Source organism: Bidens hawaiensis, unplaced genomic scaffold, assembly GCF_021521415.1.
Source record: "Bidens hawaiensis isolate Kalapana, Puna unplaced genomic scaffold, B.hawaiensis_p1.1 tig00013897_1, whole genome shotgun sequence".
Classification (NCBI taxonomy): domain Eukaryota; kingdom Viridiplantae; phylum Streptophyta; class Magnoliopsida; order Asterales; family Asteraceae; genus Bidens; species Bidens hawaiensis.
Window position 1 is genome coordinate 370,693 of NW_027492190.1, and position 21,785 is coordinate 392,477.

At 38.4% G+C, this 21,785-nt stretch overlaps 1 protein-coding gene and 1 pseudogene across 2 annotated transcripts; both read left to right on the forward strand.

The window, feature by feature from the left end:
* Window positions 1-747: 747 nt before the first annotated feature.
* Window positions 748-10,783, forward strand: LOC143545340 (uncharacterized). Its single transcript, XM_077037250.1, has 6 exons — window positions 748-852; window positions 1,780-1,968; window positions 9,213-9,329; window positions 9,611-9,760; window positions 9,980-10,038; window positions 10,505-10,783. The coding sequence occupies exons 2-6, from the start codon at window positions 1,846-1,848 to the stop codon at window positions 10,638-10,640; spliced, it is 585 nt and encodes a 194-aa protein (XP_076893365.1). The 5' UTR covers window positions 748-852; window positions 1,780-1,845; the 3' UTR covers window positions 10,641-10,783.
* A 2,261-nt stretch (window positions 10,784-13,044) lies between these two features.
* Window positions 13,045-21,366, forward strand: LOC143545339 (type I inositol polyphosphate 5-phosphatase 13-like; annotated as a pseudogene). The gene is made up of 10 exons (XR_013137411.1): window positions 13,045-13,850; window positions 14,703-14,955; window positions 15,759-16,561; window positions 17,117-17,242; window positions 17,352-17,449; window positions 18,223-18,534; window positions 19,186-19,453; window positions 19,911-20,034; window positions 20,119-20,476; window positions 21,026-21,366. The product of XR_013137411.1 is annotated as a type I inositol polyphosphate 5-phosphatase 13-like (transcript).
* Window positions 21,367-21,785: the final 419 nt, after the last annotated feature.

Below are 21,785 nucleotides of genomic sequence, written 5' to 3' on the forward strand. Positions count from 1 at the left end.
GGTCAACTAATTCTATAAATATAGTATAACAATTAAAAATAATCACTTTCAATACCACCTTAGAGCATCCACAACAATGAGTTTGTGGTGTGTTCCGTATATAGTTGGCATCAAACGAACAACTGGCAAACTTAAGTGATACGAGAGTGATTTGAAGGGGGAAAATCAGGTGTTGTTAAAATCAGCAAATTTGTCCAGACTTCAAGGGTGAGACCTCTTTTGTAATAAATTTGTAGATGTTTGTTGTTGCATTAAAAAACCAATATTTTTAAATAAAGTTTGAAATATGACGTGAGAGCTTAGTTTTTAAAAGTTTATTATTGTTGGCAATTTAGTATATTTTGTTTTTGAGTGGTTTCCCATGTTATATTTCTGTTAAATAAATAATATTAAAGTAGTCAAAGTTTGAAAAATTGATTATTATATTAAAAAAAAGTAACATGTTAATATATTAGTATGGTTAATGATTAATTAATATTAGATTTTTAAGATAAAAAGGTGAATTTATTTAGAAAGGGTACAAAAAGGACAGACACCCTTTTTGATTTCTCCTCAAAACTCCAAACCCCTTCACGTCTATCTTCTCTTCTCTCTGAGTCAGTGAGTATAAGCCAAACAGATAATAGTAATAATAATAATATTAATAATAATAATAATAATAATAAACAAACAGTATATTCACCGTCGCAGGAAAAATATACACACCGACTACTCTCCGGCGGTGGAGGAATTATGACATCAACGAGGCTATTATTATTATTGCCTCTTTTAACACCTTCTACTTCTCTACGTCTATCTTCTTCTTCTTCTTTCTCTTTCACTTCTCAAATTTCATTCACCAGGAAGCAACAGGTAAACCCTAATTAGCTGGATTGATTTTATATCAATTGTGTTTAATTTTAATATACATGCATATTTATATGTGTTACAATTAGGTTGTAATAAGCTTAAAGTTGCTTGATTTTATTCTTCTATGTCTTTCGTGGTCAACCCAGATTAGGTCTAATCAAATCCCCTGATTTCTTAATTATTCAACTTCCAAGATAATAATAATAATTGTTAAATACTTAGCAAAATGGAATAAAGTTTACATTTTTATGAAACAACTTAGGGCTGTAAGAGGACCGAACCTGACGAGACTTTGTCCGTGTTCGTCCGTTAAGCTTTTGCCGGACGGTTCACGAACACTCTACCGAACGAAAATTCATTTCCATGTCCGTCCGTTAAGGAATTGAGTTTCTCCGTGCCTGTTCATTAGTTGGTAAACGGACGCTAATGGACATTAATGGACAAAGCGACCTCAAGAAAATGTTTCCAGACTATTGAACTCCTCTTTCTTTTCTTTTTGTTGAACGATTACTCTTCAGAACCAGTAGTTGCAGCATGTACAGCTTCATTGGGTTCGGTTCTCCATGGTTAGCTTCAATTATAACAACATCTAGATCATTTTACGGATGGACATAAACAAACCGGACGTCACCGAACGTTCACGGACACTATTGAACGAATGCGGCCTCTGTCCGTGTTTGTCCGTTAAGCTTAACGAACGAAATTTTTGTGTTCATGTCCTGTTCGTTTATTAAACGGACGAACATAAACGAACTTCGCGCCGAACGGACGTCCGGTTCGTTTACAGTCCTAGAAACAAGTATATATGGTTTGTGAAATGGAATAAAGAGTTAGTTTTACCCTCAGATAATCAGTAACTGATTAATGTTATTTTGAATGCTCGGTTGGTTTTCACTGATAATTTACCACCAGGGCCCTCTGTTTTTATAGTGGCTTTGTGGTAAACGACATCAAGGCGTTGTGTGCTTAAAGATTGAAGATGGTAATCGAGTGAATATGCTCGGTTCTGATGATGAATTTGGAACTCCAGTTCCAACCCAAGCCCAAACCGTTGTGGAAGGGTCCAGTGCAGTTCTTGTTTCAGAATATAAACCTTCCCCTGATGTTGATTACCTACAGGTTTGTGTTATCTTATGTTTGTTGTTAATATAGCTAGCTAAAAAATGTAGGTAAAATAGGTGGGTCCAGGTTGGTATTTGGTAATGGGTTAACACTTTTTTTCACATGCTGAAACTTAGTCGGGTTGGGTTGGCCCGGAACAAACGTTGGCCAGAAATTGTGTTTATATGCAGTTGAGACCATTCATACTGTTGGGTGCTATGAATCATTTCACATTTAGCTAGTTTTTTGTTTTACATGTTTGACCTAGGGGTGTGCATGAAACCGAAATTACCTTATAGACATGGTTTTCAAGGTACCTATTAGCTTGTAGACATGGTTTTTGGGAACTCACATGTGTTAGGAACAAAGCGGCGCGCGGAAGCGAAACAGCACACACATGCACAACGATAAACACGCATAAACGAAAATATAAACGACACAAGAATTTAACGGGGACCTACGTCCACGGGCTGCAACTAGGTTTTCTTATTAGCTCATAACAAAGATTACAATTACATGATGGGATATATATAATAAACAATATTAGGGTTAAACATAATTAGGAACCAAAACTGGGCCTCCTAATAAAACCGGCCCAAAGGCCTTCATAACCCAACAATCTCCCACTTGAAGGCCTTGCGATAAATTCCAGCCTGCCATCCAAGTAAATATAACAATCTCATTCATCCAGTAACTCTAGTAATCTTCAGTAATAGAAATCTACCAAGCCTCCAGTTCCAAGAACAAGCTAAAACTTCAACAAAAGAAGTTCTCCAAGCCTCCAGTTCTCTAGGAACAAACTAAGATTTCTACCAATCCACACCCTGGTTGCATCCGCCCTTCTCATCAGTTACCTGAAAGGCCTATTGAAGCTCCCGAGAACTCCAATCCGGTCATCCCAGACCCAGCCATGACAAAACTCGCCAATGACTCATCCTCAATCTTAACCGACTCTCACTTACTCACACAACCGGCTTCAAAGACTTCCAGAGGATAAACACTCTCCAAATCAGCAGACTATACCAGGAGAGATTTTCACATTCGGATTCCTGGTCCTCCGAACCCAACGTCCCTTTGGAAACAAACCTAGAACACACCTGCGTGCTCCCACTGTTACCAAAACCCCGAACATGTTCAGACCTCCTCCGAATACGCTCAAACTAACATCACTGTGGCTCCAGGCTTCATGTCTGCAAACTGAAACCCCTTAGCTCTACCCGATTCAGCGAGCCAAGACCTTATAACTCGGAAGTTGGTTCACTTCTTCCGACGATACAAAAAAAAACTCGTATCTTCCAAAAGTCTTTAATTAAAAGATTCAACAATGCTTCATTGAAGTGAGTAACAAGAAATAAAGCATACCATAATCTTGAACCCAAGAGTCGTCACCGCTTTCACTGAGTCCCAATGCATCAACCTCAGATACATTCTCAAAAGCAGAATTCCAAATCATTCGACATCGACTCTTAAAATGTCTCACCTCTACGCAACCTATCAAGTCGACTATGCCCAGATCCCACTGTCTCTGTTATCCCAACCCATGCCACACCAACACTCCATGAGATGAACCCCACTCGTACTATCCCGGCAAATAACTTTACCCAACACGAGATTATGAACCTCTCAAATGGTGTACCACTGATCACCACCAAACAAGATATAACTTCACAATTCCAAACGAACAAGAAGTAATAATCACAGTTTCGAACCAGCTAACAGGCAAACAGCTATAACAACAGTAGAACTTTCATGAAATCAAGCGGTACCAAGGGTTCTATGACCGTACACACGATCAGTTAACTCAAACCCTAACCGAAAGATCATCCAAACGAGCAATAGTTTACATGACTTGCCACTAACCTCATTTTTTTTTCACTTATGCCGTCACCAGCACACCCGCTGGTTCCATTTTCTCCAAGTTTATCCATCACCAGTACTATATCCAAGTTCACATGACAAACCAATCAACCAAAATCCATAACCGTCAACATTCCGATCATAACCACCTCGTCTTCAGTTATAACAATAACAAACGAGAACAAATCGAAAACAGTGAACAGACACAACAAGGGCACGGGCCTAAACTTGACGATTGTTCAACAGAACACTGCCAAATAAACCGATTTGCTCTTGCAATAACCGATAAATCAACTAACTGTAAATAAACTATATAAAGTTACCTCAGACTAATCTCTTGCAAACAAATCTGAACCCGAACCTAAATGGTCTTCACAAAACCCGGTTCCCTAATTTACGGTTGATAATAAATAGTCAAACCCTAACTCAGCCTGACAGCCACCAATCTTGACTGTCGATCACTGATGAACACGAACCAGAAATTAACCCTGCGATCTCCAAGAGTTATTCACGGTGACGGACCTACCCAACCCTAATCACCAAAAAACAGCTTCGAACCAAAACCTTCTGCGAAATCGTTACCAGTGCAACGAACCGTGTGTCCAACAAGCCAAAGCTCTGATGCCAGTTGTTAGGAACAAAGCGGCGCGCGGAAGCGAAACAGCACACACATGCACAACGATAAACACGCATAAACGAAAATATAAACGACACAAGAATTTAACGTGGTTCGGTCCCCGTGAGGGGACCTACGTCCACGGGCTGCAACTAGGTTTTCTTATTAGCTCATAACAAAGATTACAATTACATGATGGGATATATATAATAAACAATATTAGGGTTAAACATAATTAGGAACCAAAACTGGGCCTCCTAATAAAACCGGCCCAAAGGCCTTCATAACCCAACAATCTCCCACTTGAAGGCCTTGCGATAAATTCCAGCCTGCCATCCAAGTAAATATAACAATCTCATTCATCCAGTAACTCTAGTAATCTTCAGTAATAGAAATCTACCAAGCCTCCAGTTCCAAGAACAAGCTAAAACTTCAACAAAAGAAGTTCTCCAAGCCTCCAGTTCTCTAGGAACAAACTAAGATTTCTACCAATCCACACCCTGGTTGCATCCGCCCTTCTCATCAGTTACCTGAAAGGCCTATTGAAGCTCCCGAGAACTCCAATCCGGTCATCCCAGACCCAGCCATGACAAAACTCGCCAATGACTCATCCTCAATCTTAACCGACTCTCACTTACTCACACAACCGGCTTCAAAGACTTCCAGAGGATAAACACTCTCCAAATCAGCAGACTATACCAGGAGAGATTTTCACATTCGGATTCCTGGTCCTCCGAACCCAACGTCCCTTTGGAAACAAACCTAGAACACACCTGCGTGCTCCCACTGTTACCAAAACCCCGAACATGTTCAGACCTCCTCCGAATACGCTCAAACTAACATCACTGTGGCTCCAGGCTTCATGTCTGCAAACTGAAACCCCTTAGCTCTACCCGATTCAGCGAGCCAAGACCTTATAACTCGGAAGTTGGTTCACTTCTTCCGACGATACAAAAAAAAACTCGTATCTTCCAAAAGTCTTTAATTAAAAGATTCAACAATGCTTCATTGAAGTGAGTAACAAGAAATAAAGCATACCATAATCTTGAACCCAAGAGTCGTCACCGCTTTCACTGAGTCCCAATGCATCAACCTCAGATACATTCTCAAAAGCAGAATTCCAAATCATTCGACATCGACTCTTAAAATGTCTCACCTCTACGCAACCTATCAAGTCGACTATGCCCAGATCCCACTGTCTCTGTTATCCCAACCCATGCCACACCAACACTCCATGAGATGAACCCCACTCGTACTATCCCGGCAAATAACTTTACCCAACACGAGATTATGAACCTCTCAAATGGTGTACCACTGATCACCACCAAACAAGATATAACTTCACAATTCCAAACGAACAAGAAGTAATAATCACAGTTTCGAACCAGCTAACAGGCAAACAGCTATAACAACAGTAGAACTTTCATGAAATCAAGCGGTACCAAGGGTTCTATGACCGTACACACGATCAGTTAACTCAAACCCTAACCGAAAGATCATCCAAACGAGCAATAGTTTACATGACTTGCCACTAACCTCATTTTTTTTTCACTTATGCCGTCACCAGCACACCCGCTGGTTCCATTTTCTCCAAGTTTATCCATCACCAGTACTATATCCAAGTTCACATGACAAACCAATCAACCAAAATCCATAACCGTCAACATTCCGATCATAACCACCTCGTCTTCAGTTATAACAATAACAAACGAGAACAAATCGAAAACAGTGAACAGACACAACAAGGGCACGGGCCTAAACTTGACGATTGTTCAACAGAACACTGCCAAATAAACCGATTTGCTCTTGCAATAACCGATAAATCAACTAACTGTAAATAAACTATATAAAGTTACCTCAGACTAATCTCTTGCAAACAAATCTGAACCCGAACCTAAATGGTCTTCACAAAACCCGGTTCCCTAATTTACGGTTGATAATAAATAGTCAAACCCTAACTCAGCCTGACAGCCACCAATCTTGACTGTCGATCACTGATGAACACGAACCAGAAATTAACCCTGCGATCTCCAAGAGTTATTCACGGTGACGGACCTACCCAACCCTAATCACCAAAAAACAGCTTCGAACCAAAACCTTCTGCGAAATCGTTACCAGTGCAACGAACCGTGTGTCCAACAAGCCAAAGCTCTGATGCCAGTTGTTAGGAACAAAGCGGCGCGCGGAAGCGAAACAGCACACACATGCACAACGATAAACACGCATAAACGAAAATATAAACGACACAAGAATTTAACGTGGTTCGGTCCCCGTGAGGGGACCTACGTCCACGGGCTGCAACTAGGTTTTCTTATTAGCTCATAACAAAGATTACAATTACATGATGGGATATATATAATAAACAATATTAGGGTTAAACATAATTAGGAACCAAAACTGGGCCTCCTAATAAAACCGGCCCAAAGGCCTTCATAACCCAACAATCTCCCACTTGAAGGCCTTGCGATAAATTCCAGCCTGCCATCCAAGTAAATATAACAATCTCATTCATCCAGTAACTCTAGTAATCTTCAGTAATAGAAATCTACCAAGCCTCCAGTTCCAAGAACAAGCTAAAACTTCAACAAAAGAAGTTCTCCAAGCCTCCAGTTCTCTAGGAACAAACTAAGATTTCTACCAATCCACACCCTGGTTGCATCCGCCCTTCTCATCAGTTACCTGAAAGGCCTATTGAAGCTCCCGAGAACTCCAATCCGGTCATCCCAGACCCAGCCATGACAAAACTCGCCAATGACTCATCCTCAATCTTAACCGACTCTCACTTACTCACACAACCGGCTTCAAAGACTTCCAGAGGATAAACACTCTCCAAATCAGCAGACTATACCAGGAGAGATTTTCACATTCGGATTCCTGGTCCTCCGAACCCAACGTCCCTTTGGAAACAAACCTAGAACACACCTGCGTGCTCCCACTGTTACCAAAACCCCGAACATGTTCAGACCTCCTCCGAATACGCTCAAACTAACATCACTGTGGCTCCAGGCTTCATGTCTGCAAACTGAAACCCCTTAGCTCTACCCGATTCAGCGAGCCAAGACCTTATAACTCGGAAGTTGGTTCACTTCTTCCGACGATACAAAAAAAAACTCGTATCTTCCAAAAGTCTTTAATTAAAAGATTCAACAATGCTTCATTGAAGTGAGTAACAAGAAATAAAGCATACCATAATCTTGAACCCAAGAGTCGTCACCCGCTTTCACTGAGTCCCAATGCATCAACCTCAGATACATTCTCAAAAGCAGAATTCCAAATCATTCGACATCGACTCTTAAAATGTCTCACCTCTACGCAACCTATCAAGTCGACTATGCCCAGATCCCACTGTCTCTGTTATCCCAACCCATGCCACACCAACACTCCATGAGATGAACCCCACTCGTACTATCCCGGCAAATAACTTTACCCAACACGAGATTATGAACCTCTCAAATGGTGTACCACTGATCACCACCAAACAAGATATAACTTCACAATTCCAAACGAACAAGAAGTAATAATCACAGTTTCGAACCAGCTAACAGGCAAACAGCTATAACAACAGTAGAACTTTCATGAAATCAAGCGGTACCAAGGGTTCTATGACCGTACACACGATCAGTTAACTCAAACCCTAACCGAAAGATCATCCAAACGAGCAATAGTTTACATGACTTGCCACTAACCTCATTTTTTTTTCACTTATGCCGTCACCAGCACACCCGCTGGTTCCATTTTCTCCAAGTTTATCCATCACCAGTACTATATCCAAGTTCACATGACAAACCAATCAACCAAAATCCATAACCGTCAACATTCCGATCATAACCACCTCGTCTTCAGTTATAACAATAACAAACGAGAACAAATCGAAAACAGTGAACAGACACAACAAGGGCACGGGCCTAAACTTGACGATTGTTCAACAGAACACTGCCAAATAAACCGATTTGCTCTTGCAATAACCGATAAATCAACTAACTGTAAATAAACTATATAAAGTTACCTCAGACTAATCTCTTGCAAACAAATCTGAACCCGAACCTAAATGGTCTTCACAAAACCCGGTTCCCTAATTTACGGTTGATAATAAATAGTCAAACCCTAACTCAGCCTGACAGCCACCAATCTTGACTGTCGATCACTGATGAACACGAACCAGAAATTAACCCTGCGATCTCCAAGAGTTATTCACGGTGACGGACCTACCCAACCCTAATCACCAAAAAACAGCTTCGAACCAAAACCTTCTGCGAAATCGTTACCAGTGCAACGAACCGTGTGTCCAACAAGCCAAAGCTCTGATGCCAGTTGTTAGGAACAAAGCGGCGCGCGGAAGCGAAACAGCACACACATGCACAACGATAAACACGCATAAACGAAAATATAAACGACACAAGAATTTAACGTGGTTCGGTCCCCGTGAGGGGACCTACGTCCACGGGCTGCAACTAGGTTTTCTTATTAGCTCATAACAAAGATTACAATTACATGATGGGATATATATAATAAACAATATTAGGGTTAAATATAATTAGGAACCAAAACTGGGCCTCCTAATAAAACCGGCCCAAAGGCCTTCATAACCCAACAACATGCTCTTGAGTTGTTAACCTACAGCCACATCTTTTGACCTCATTATTTTGAAAATAATGATTAATTATTCCAAAATAAAATGTCGCATATTTTTATATTTGTTCAAAATCAATTCTATTTATCAAACCTTTATTGTTGAATATTAGGATTGAGTTTGCATTTTATTTCTTTGATTATTTTAATTACCTCTCAGGAGTTACTAGCAATTCAGCAACAAGGGCCACGAAATATTGGATTTTTTGGGACACGAAATATGGGATTCATGCATCAAGAGCTCATTGAGATTCTTAGCTATGCTATGGTCATAACGGTATGTGTGTGTGTGTTAGCAAATGTCAAGATGGGTTTGGTTGAATTAGTCTGACCCACAATGTTGTAAATTTGTTTAAAAAAATGCATTAATTTATGGTTTCAAAAACAGTACGGTAATAATAATAATAATCTATCAACTCATTTGGCCATTCTCTTTCTGATAAAAAAAATATGATATGGTGCAGTGATAAAAGTATAGTAGGATAATATGACGAAGCGGGCCCCTTCGTGTTTTATGTGGTTATGCAGACATGAAATGATATTTGTTTTCTGTTACAGAAAAATCACATATATACATCTGGAGCTTCTGGAACTAATGCTGCTGTAATTAGAGGTGCACTGAGAGCTGAGATGCCTGAATTGCTTACTGTTATATTACCTCAAAGTTTAAAAAAACAGCCTCCTGAGAGCCAAGAGTTACTCTCAAAAGTAAGACTTCATTTCATCTGCCACATCAGCATTTTTTTATCACTTTTTTTTTCCGGAAGTTTGAAGGTTTGTATGTCGTAAACATAGAGGTTAGGTGATTATTAAAGTATAAGTTATGCTGACTCTGCGCAAAACTAGATTCTTATCGACTTATGTGAATCTCAAAGTATTTTAAGGTTAAAAGGTAAAAGTTATAGTTTCTCTGTTGGATATACGCAGGTAAAGAATGTGATTGAAAAACCTCACAATGATCATCTCCCATTGATTGAAGCCAGCAGGTTTGTAAATCTTTTTTAAACAAGCCACTCTTTTTCTTTGTCTTAATTCTTTTAACGTATCGTGTGACTGGATTGTTTAATCCAATTATCTTATTATTGTCACGTATTAATGAGATTCTCAAACTTGTTGATGTCAATTGTCAAATAATTAGTTTTGAAGAAACAACTTCATAGTTCATACTGGTTGCTACAAAACTAAGTTGACCTAATTGCCCCTATTTAATCTACTTTGAGAGAATTTTACTCCGTCACATTAGACCTCTCCTTGATTCACACGAATATCTCGTTTTTAATAAAATTTTCAATACTTGTCAGAAACTTAAAAAGGCCGATACTTGGTTCCACTGGTTAGCAGGGTATTGCGGGACCCTTGAGTTCCTCTAACAGGGTTTCATGGTCTTTAATTCAAAAGAGTTTCATCATGGGTCATGTTGGATAATCTTGAAATGAGGTTTACTTGCTGCAGGCTATGTAACATGGATATCATATCTCAAGTGCAGCAAGTCATATGTTTTGCTTTCCACGACAGCCGATTGCTTATGGAAACATGCCAAGAAGCAAAGAATCTTAGGAAGATTGTAACCCTGTTTTACCTAGATTGATGGTGATTTATGAAGTGTTTTTGTGTACACATCATATGCAGCAGCAGCACATTACTCATTTCTGCTGGTCTTTTCTTTTCAATCATTACAGAGAAGTCAGCCCCTTTGCGATTGGATCACTAAAAGCAAAGGTTGTTTATTGTTATTGTTATTATTTATTTGTAGTTTTTTTAGACAAATAAAACAATTTGAAAGGTGTAGGGGATATAGTTTGTGTGATGTATATTCTTGCCCATATGCATGTGTAATTTCATTATGCAACTATACACATAGTTAATCGAAAAGCTAAGCCGAAATTTTTGTGAAAAAAAAACATGTAAAGGCAAACGGTTTTAAACTTTTTGATAATCAACTTAAATACAGATTTAGTATGGAAGATTTGCTAGTTCAGATTAAAATTAATTATTTACCCAAGTAACTTACAATGTGTTGGCCAACACAAAGTTAGTGTCTAAGAATTTAGTGCTCATTGTACAGATTTAGAATTAGCAACTTCTCACAAACACAACACTTGTATCAAGTGGAAGAGGACATTAAAGAGTAGAGCTCGCTTATGAGTCCATGTTCAAGTTACATATCAGGGGGTATCCATTTATAGACTACATGTGACCATTTTCGACATGACATGAATATAATAAGGTTTTGAGTTGACATATCTAACTCGTTGAGTCGTGTTTGAGTTGACTGTTTAATTAAACAAATCATGTTGCTCTTTGTTGCATCAACCACATTTCATGTTAACTGCATCACTAAACTGTAAAAAGTAGCTTACTCACCACTTGATGCTAGCGCCAGTTTACCATTATCATTATTAGTATTTTTATATGGTTGTTGAGTTGACATATTTTCGACACGAAATTAAAATGATTAGGTCTTGAGTTGACATATCTAACCTGTTGAGTAGAGGTGCACAGACCGGGTATTTTCAGGAACCAGAACCGGGTAGGAGCCAGTGACGGAGCCAGAAATTTTTTCATATGGGTTCTGTATTTTTCGATATTCATAATTATTATTATCCGACATCAAAATTTTTGGGTCAGGATAAATTGGGTTGGTCATCTTTTTAAAAAGTAAATAAATTAAAAATAGAATAAAATAAAAATGGTAAGTGTTTTGATTTTTACTAAGAACAATAAAAAAAAGGTCGAAAGTCGGAACAATAAAACAATAACGAAATAATAAGGGTGGGTCAATTATTAAGAATGATAAACAAAAAAAAAATGTTACAAGAGAATAATAAAATAATACATAGTGACTCCTATTTTGTTTTGTTTTGTTTTTTTTTCCTTTATTTTTTAATAACCAGACACTTCACCTGAAAAACTAACTTTTAATTTAGCATGAATAGAAGGTTTAGTATAATTAGTCATCTTCTCACTTTTCTTTAACCAATAAGACTTTTAAACAAAGCTACTCAAATGAATCTGCCGTAAAACTCAAGTATCTCATTTTTACTCTTTTTTTTTTCATTTAAGATGCTTTCGAACTCTACCGGCGATTGTTTGGGATGGACAAGCTATTCCCCCAAAGATTTTTTTTAATCGATAGCGGGTTCGGTCTATGAAAAAGACCGGGTTCGTTCGTCAATACGGTACTATACGTATATATAAAACCAGAATTAGACTGGGTTCGGGCGAACCCGGTCGTACAAACGTAGCTCCGCCACTGGTAGGAACCGGTTCTGGGTACGGTGTACAAAAGTCAAAATTGGGTCGGGTAGGAACCCGTTACAGTTTTTTGACCCGATTTTTCATGTTTTTTTTTGGGTTTTGGGTAAGGAAGGGTCTGGTTTTGACTTGGTATTTCTGTTCCAGAGAGAAAACCTATACCAGGTCGTACCCGAGGGTCGGGTACGAGTAGAAACTGGTCTGGGTCAGGTTTGGAACCGGGTATTTTTACACCTCCAACGTTTAGTGGTGTGTGAGTTGACTTTTTTAATTAAACAAATCATATTCGGGTTGACAGGTTTAACCCATTTATTAACAATCACTTAACCCGATTAAAACGTTTACAACTTAATTATTACTTGCCAACCATTGGAGAAACTTGGACTTATTATTTTTTGTTGGGACACATTGAAATAAATGGTTTAAACGAATTTTAAGCGTAGGGGGTTGTAATGTATTGATATTTTCAACACATAAACTATATTTATAAGAAAGCGAAAATAACGGGCAGTTGAATAACATTTGCATGGCAGTTAGAGACCGTAGTCCGTACGTGTAGCCACATTCTTCGTCTTCATTCACAATCATCGATCTCACCATTCTGAATCTGATTTCATTTCATCAATTAATTCCTCTTATGTAATTATCATCCATTCAAATTCAAATCCATCACACGTACAATTCTCTTATACTAATTAATTACATCTGAAGAATCATTTCCAATATTATTTGGGAGAATGAGCCGAAGGGGGTTAGATGACGCCGACGCCTTGTCCGCCCTAGCCATCTCTCCGCCACCGTCAACCTCCGGCAACACCAATTTCAAACGCCACCATAGCCACCACCGCGTACACAGCCTCGACGACTCCACCATCTCCACCGCCATGGACGGTTTTCACGATCCCGACGACCGTCCATTCCACCCTTACGCCGTAGACGACTCCCAAATTCAACAATATTACTTCCACGACCACAACAACAATAATAATAATAATAATAATATTAGTGACTACGACAACAATATCAATAATAATAATAATAATAATAAGTCAGATGATTACGACGACCAGCATCCATTACCAGAATTCACCGCCACAGGCAATACAGGCTTCTTCAAAGCACCGTCACGGTCGGCCGTACACCCAGGCCCTCCAACGGCATTGGAGCTCCGGCCACATCCATTACGTGAGTAGGACGTTTCATCCGTACAATCGCATGCACCGAGACTCAGTTATGGGCGGGTCAGGAGTCCGGTGTTAGGTTTTGGAATTTTAGTGATGCGTTTGAGCCTGGGTTGGGGATTGGGGGTAGGGCTAGACGTGGCGATGAGGACGCAGCGCCGTTTTACGAGAGTGTGAATACGCCGCCCATGACGTGTTTGATGATTGACTCCGGGTGTAAGTTGGTGTGGAGTGGGCATAAGGATGGGAAGATCAGGTCGTGGAAGATGGATCAGGAGATTAAAGATGATGCTCCGTTTAAAGAAGTGCGTTTCAGGCGTATAATCGTGGGGCGGTGCTTTCCATGGTGACGTCGTCGTATGGTATGTTAATAAGTCGGTAACGTAAAATGTACAGTATAGTAATCCAGATAACATAAAACGTGGTTAAAAGTACTAATAATGATAATGGTTAACAGGCGCTAGCATAAAGTGGTGAGTAAGCTACTTTATACAGTTTAGTAATCCAGATAACATATAATGTGGTTGATCATGTAATAAGAGCAACAAACAAACAAAAAAATGTGGTTGATGATTTAGGAGTATTTGGATTCGGATGTTCAACGTTATTACCTTAGGTAGTCGAAGGCACAAAGCCACAAAGGGTGAGACTTGGGCTTAGGTGCAAAGCGTTTAAAAAACACGCAGTGCGCAGGGTGTCAGTGTTATATTTAAGAGGTTTTAGACAGTTTAGGTTGATTTAGGCTAGTTGAGGCTGTTTTAGTGGGTTCAAGGCCGTTTTGGGATGTTTCAACCACTTTTAGTTAGGGGTGTGAATTGCTGACAGCCTGACACGACACTAACCTAACACGAAAGTCGCAGGTTTAAGTTTACTGTAAAGCAGTTTGGGTCAGTTTTGAGTCAAAAGCGCAATCGTGTTTGCTAAACGGGTCATGTTCGTGTCAACCCGGCAGGTTTGTGGGTTGACTAGTGAAATTGGTTGGGTATTTTATGCCAAAGTTTAAAAACTTACAAGAGATATCGATGTAACGTTTTCTAATTAAAATGTAATTGTTTTATATACACTTGTATTTTTTATTGTAAGATTGTAATTTTAAAGTATTAATATGTGAATAAAAATCAAGTTAACAAGGGTTGTTTTCGTTTCAACCAGCAAATATTCATGTCATGTTTGAGTTAGGTTGATGATTCAAGCCAAATGTTTGAATTGTGCAGGTGATATATGGGCAGGGTTTGAGAATGGAGTGATAAAGGTGTGGCCATGGGAATCAGTTGAAAAATCACTGGCTTTATCACCCGAAGAACGCCACATGGCAGCTTTGCTAGTCGAGCGGTCAGGTATTGACCTTAAAAGCCAAGTGACTACCAATGGTGTTTGTAGCATACCTTCTTCGGATGTCAAGTATTTGTTGTCAGATAATGTGACCTCTAAAATATGGGCAGCTAGTTCTCTATCTTTCTCATTGTGGTATGATATTGTCTTCACTATTTCTCTAGAAAAATGATTAATTTTTACATATATATTTATGGTGATGATTGTACATGACAGAAATAATAATAATAATAATAATAATAATAATAATAATAATAAGATAACAAGTTGTTGGAGTGTTTTGACAAATTCTGATTATCTTTGAATTCCTGTTGCAAAATGAGGCAAGTCTTGGCAAATGGACTTGTAATCAGAGATTGAATGATTTCTAATTGATACAATAACAAAAGAATATACATGAGTAATATAGGGGTCATGATATAGGCACACCATCTTTAAAGTGTACACCAACTTGTCTGTCACATCATACAGTTGTATGTCAAATCAACATTGCACAATCAAATTTGGTGTGCAAAACCTTTCACATCATACGGGTCGTATGATGTCAGACGGCCCGTATCATCTCTAATCAACTGTGGTGTACAAAACCTGTTACATCATGCATGCCATATGATGGGGCGAAAATGGTAGAACAGGCCACATGACTTTGTCAACCACATGAATGCATGATCATACAGGTAACGGGCCATATGGTTTGCCACTCATACAACCCATATGACCATTTTCTTCCTGTCATGTAGTATTACGTGACATCTAACATGACTAAAGTCTTTCAAATTAGGTTTGTAAACAAGGCGGTAATTAGGCAGTTTTATTTTACTATTTGATAATCAGTGCAGCTAGTGTGAAACCTATCAGTTAAAACCAATTAGTTAGCCCAACAAGCAAAACTAGAATCTATTTATCCAAATATTAAAAACTGATAATTGAATCTGCAGGGACGCACGTACATGTGAACTTCTGAAAGTATACAACGTAGACAGACAAATTGAGAACCGAGTTGATGCATGCTCAGAAAAAGATCAACCACCAGAAGATGAAGGAAGTGTAAAATCCGGTTCAAAATCCAAAAAAGATAAACAAGGTGGTTTCTTACAAAGATCACGCAACGCGATAATAGGAGCTGCAGATGCAGTTAGAAGAGTTGCAACAAAGGGCACGGGTGCATTTGCAGAGAAGATGCCAAAAAAACCGAAGCCCTTTTAGTCGCTTATGATCGAACCATTTGGACCGGGTGTTCAAACGGTGTATTGGTCCAATGGGACGCTAATGGGACCCGTTTACGTGATTTTCACCACCATCATTGTGCTGTTCTTTGTTTTTGTACTTACGGATCACGAATATGGGTCGGGTATGTTAGTGGCATGGTCCAAGTGATTGATCTTGAGGGGAATTTGATTGCGGGTTGGATTGCACATAACGGGCCCGTGATAAAAATGGTAGTTGGGAACGGGTCGGTTTTTAGTTTGGCTACTCATGGTGGTATACGTGGGTGGTATATTTCATCTCCCGGGCCTATTGATAATATTTTGAGACCGGAATTATCGAAAAGAGATGATATGTATAATGTTGAAACGGTTAGGCTTATGGTTGGTACATGGAATGTGGGTCAAGGAAAACCGTCTCCTGAAGCACTTATTTCTTGGGTCGGGTCACCTTCTGATCTTGATATCATGGTTGTCGGGTTGCAAGAGGTCGAAATGGGGGCGGGGTTTCTTGCAATGTCTGCTGCTAAAGAAACTATAAGATCTTTTAATCTCTTAAAATGTGACAAACTGTGTTTGTTATTACTCGTAAACGCCCTTAAAGTTTCACACTTTGTTTAAACTCTAAAATGTAATGTTTCAAAAGTTTTGATTCAGTGTAATTCATAAAGGTTATATTTTGTGGGTGAAATCAAAGGTGGGTTTATATGTGTTTTAAGTGCTAAACAGGTCGTATTCGCGAGTCTAACCCGATAAGAACTCGAAAATCGTGTCAGATTTACGAGCCCAAACACAACACTTGTATTTGCGAGTTGACACAAACACAACCCATTTAACCCAATCATTTTACTTTTTTATTTATTTCGCTATTACAATTACAATTTTAATTATAAAATATTATGTCAATTTCTCTTCTAATTTTTATATTTTAGCAGAAAATATCAAACTAGCAAATTCCCGTGTTAGGTTCATGTCATGTCAGAAATTCACACCCTTACTTGAAGAGTCTATATAGCATTTATATTTTATTGTGCATCTTGGTTGTAAGTGTGAACCCTTTTTTTGCACTCATTGGTATCATGTTGAATGCAGATAGGTGTTGAAGGAAGTACTAACGGTCAGTGGTGGCAAGATGCCATAGGGATAGCTATAGGTGAAGGGTCTACTTTTGAACGTGTAGGATCTAGGCAGCTCGCGGGCTTACTCATAGCCATATGGTATTACTTTCACAAACATAGATTCATACAAACTAATCTGAAAGTAAACTTCTTTTAGGCCAACTTTTAACTTCGTATGTTGCTGCATTATGCTAATGTGCATTTTCAGGGTACGAAAGAGTCTTAGAACACACGTAGGGGGATCTTGATGTTGGAGCAGTTGCTTGTGGCTTGGGTCGTACGTTCGGTAATAAGATAAGCATGTTTGTTCACTAAAGCGTCTTATTTTTCATTTTAGGTTGTAGTTTTGACTCATTTACTTAGGAAAGGATTGATTCAGATTGTTTTATCTCTAACGGGCAAAAAAGTCAAAGGATCCGGGTCAAATTGGTTGAAAATCACCCATACTGAATTTTAATTAGTTATTCAGTTAAGTTCATTTTTCCTCCATGTGGTTTGGCCAAAATTGCCAATTTAATCCAAATGTTATTCCTTGCCTTGGAGAAATTGTGGTTTGCATGTTTTTGCCATTTCAGTCTAGATGACTAACGCCGTCCACCTTTTCTGTTAATTTTTTTACAAATGACGAAAATAACCTTAATTCATAAAATAATAAAAATTAAAAGAAATATCTATAAATAACTCTTTTGCAAAAGACTAAAATACCCTTAAAGTTTACAGAAAAAGTGGATGGCGTTGGTCATCTGGACTGAAATGGCAAAACTGCAAACCACAATGTCTCCCAGACAAGAATTAAACTTGTGTGTTAAAGTGATTATAAAATACTAATTTTTGGCAAAAAGTGTTTCGGGCCAACCTGACATGTTTCGACCGGTACCAAAACATCTTGGCCCATTATCCAGCCTGCAGAAAATGCCTTTTGCCACATCTACATTTCATGTACAAAACTCTTGACATAAAATAGCCATACTATGTACAACTAGAAATATATGTTTCTTTGCTCTTCATAGATTTTCTCATTATCATTTGCATAGAATGCTACAGCTAATTAATGATCATGGTTATTTACTTTTGAGCAGGGAGGTGTAGGGTTGAGATTAAGAGTTTATGACAGAATAATATGCTTTGTCAACTGCCACCTGGCTGCGCATTTGGAAGCAGTCAACCGCCGGAATGCTGACTTCAACCACATTTACAGAAACATCACATTTGGGCGATCAATCAATAACGCATCTGGTATGGCGCGATACCTGTTTTTGTGTTGCTCTCTTGCCTTGCTCACATATTTATTTTGGGTGCTTTATTCTTCCTATGGCTTGTTATGGTTATGGTTGCTCCTCATTCTTTCAGTTGGTGTCTCTTCGACTGCCCAAATGCCCCGTCCTGCTACTGTAAGTATATCTGTGCATAGAGTGAAGTTCAAAATTCAAATACAGAATGAGTTTTGCCTAAAAAAGTAGCATTGTGAGCCTTTAATCAAATCAATTTAGTAGTTAATAACTTAAGATTGATTTAGTTACTAATGCTTGAGAGGGGCAAAAGCGGGAGTTTATAAGACCATATATCTATCTGTGTGCATAGAGAGATTCAAATTTGTTTTTGCATAAATAGTGTAGGAAGCATTGTGAGCCTTTAACCAAACTAATTTAATGGTTAAGATTGTTTTAAAAGTTATTTATGCTTGAGAGGTGCAAAACAGGAAATTTAAGCTTGACTTTTTTTTCATTAAATACTAGCTCCGTCAAATTTTTTAAACTCAAATAACTATCATATACTTTATTAGTTAAACAGAAAAATTATACCATAAAATGAAACTTTTCTAAGAATATATAATACATGCTCGAAAACAGCACAGTTGTATGTTAAACAACCAATTATAATTGGTAAACAAACGCAGTTATAAATGGATGCAAATACCCTCCAACTACATGTTTTAGACCAAAACTCACTTTGTATGGAACCTCTGTCTGTGTGCATATGTATGTGTAGACTGTAAGCTATTTGTGTGTTTTGAGATATGGTATTTTTTTCAATGTCAGGAGCCTGTTGCTATCAATCCTGATGAAGGGAAGCCAGATCTAGCAGAAGCTGACATGGTTATCTTTTGTGGGGACTTCAACTACCGTCTTTTTGGAATAACTTATGATGAAGCCCGTGACTTTGTTTCGCAAAGGAGTTTTGATTGGCTAAGACAAAAGGACCAGCTACGGGTTGAAATGAAAGCCGGGAGAGTTTTCCAAGGAATGAGAGAAGCCTTAATCAGATTTCCTCCAACTTACAAATTTGAAAGAGGGAAGCCAGGCTTAGGAGGTAATATAAATGAACGTAAATTAACGAACATAAACTTACTGACATAAAAGAACACACAAGACATGTGTTCATATCCGTTCGTTTGACTAAATGGACAAAGTTTTTGGTTCATGTTCGTTTATTAAATTAATGAATATAAACGAACTTACTGCCGAACTGTTCATTAAACGTTCAGTTTGTTTACAAGCCTAGTCAAAACAGCTTAGGTTGACCTAAATAACTGTAACGACAATAGTGCCAAAAATGATTACAAAAGTAATATTATTTCAATAATAAACGACTTTTTTGAATTATTTAAGAAGTTATATGAAATACACTTTAGACTACTTTCGAGTGTCTACCCATTAGCCCGTTTTGTTGTTTTCTTCTTAGTTCTTGTAAAAGAGACTGGAATAATAATATATCACTTAAATTGTCACCTTTGATGAAAACCAGTGATCCTTTTTTATTTTTTCAGGATATGATTCTGGGGAGAAAAAACGTATAGCTGCATGGTGTGACAGAATATTATATAGAGACAATCGTTCGTCACCAACATCCGAATGCAGTTTAGCATGCCCAGTTACAGCTTCAGTTTGGCTGTAGGTCTCTTTGGGTAACTTCCCTTATTTTTTAACCCCGTCTTATTTTTATAAAATCATATTTCTCTGTAATAACATCTACAGGTATGAAGCTTGTATGGATGTAGTAGAGAGTGATCACAAACCTGTCCGCTGCAAGCTTAAAGTCCAAGTTGCCCATGTTGATAGATCATTAAGAAGACAAGAATTCGGGAAAATATTCATGTCGAATGAAAAAATAAAAGCCATACGTGAAGAATTACGTAATGTTCCAGAAGTTTCACTTAGTACCGACAAGATAGTACTTGAAACTCAAGAAACGTGTTGTTTAACGGTCACCAACAAAAGCAACCAAGAAGACGTTATTTTTCAAATTTTATGTGAAGGCCTGTCTGCTGTCACCGAAGGTGAAGAACCTGAGTATCGACACAGAGGTTCATTTGGTTTTCCTAGGTGGATTCAGGTAGTAATCTGAGCAGCAGCTGGCATTTTCTGTTTTTCTAGACTTTTTTCAAGATTTGGGAATTGACACTAGAGATTGAGTTGGGGATATAAAACCGAAAGTTTTATATAAACCCGAAAATCATTTGAACCCAAACGCGGAAGGTGTATTCGCAGGTTGACATGAACACGGCCCGTTTGACCCGAAAAAAATGTGTATTCTTTTTTACATATTTAATGAGGATCAACCCGGGAATCCTCCGGATTGACACAAATACAACCCGTTTATCTAAATGTGTTCATGGGTTTGACCTGAAAGACCCCAAATACGATGTGGGTCAAACCGGTCAACACTTTTTTGTCCATTTTTTAAAAAATATTTTATATGATTTAAAATAGTTGTAAGCTAATGAATACAAGAGTCAAGAGAGACGAGTTTAGACCCATTTCATTCTCAGATAACTTATTTTCTTAATTTTCTTTTAGTATTATATCCGTTTGACTGATTATCAGACGTACGCAACAACTTGAATTGGCCCGTTTACATAAAATGATTGAAATTGTGATGTAGGTGACCCCTGCTGTTGGCATAATAAAACCAGGAACCGCAGCAGAAATCTCAATACACCATGATGACACACATACCTCAAAAGACGAGGGGGGCCCACAATGGCGCTCTGAAGACACGCGTGACCAGTTAGCTATCTTATCAGTAGTAATTAGAGGCAGAAAATCAACTGCAACAAGAAGTCAGCAGTGTCATGTACACTATCGTTATTCTGCCAAGTGTCCAGTACAGCGTCAACCGTCAACAAAAGGTCTCGGTTCGAAGAAACAACAGAGCTCAAATCATCGGGCTTCTGCTAAGTTTGATGATCATCATCGAAGTAGACATGAATCTTGAATAAGTAGCTAGTACAGAATGGAAAACTAGACAAGAATCTGCTGCTACTTGGCTTTTTTGATGTAAATACTACATGCTGATGCAGTGCTAGATTCCAAGATCCTTTGTGTTGTTAAGTTTTGTGCAATAGATAGGTTAATGGTAATTTTTTTTTTGTTGAATTAACTGATTCTATGATTATGTAGTGCAATCATGCAAAAAAAAGATTTTGGCTTGCATGAGATGTAAGCCTGAAAAATGGGCGGGTATGTGGTGGTAGCACAGAAGAAAAAGGTACTAAGTGGGCGGTATGTGGTGGTGGTGGTGGCGGTTATTATGGCGATTGGTAGTCGTGGTAGTGAGTGGTAGCGGTGCACTATTTTGAATTTGGTGGTTATTCTTACAATGAAATTGGTTTGGATGAGACTGGTCCCGATCCGATCCAATA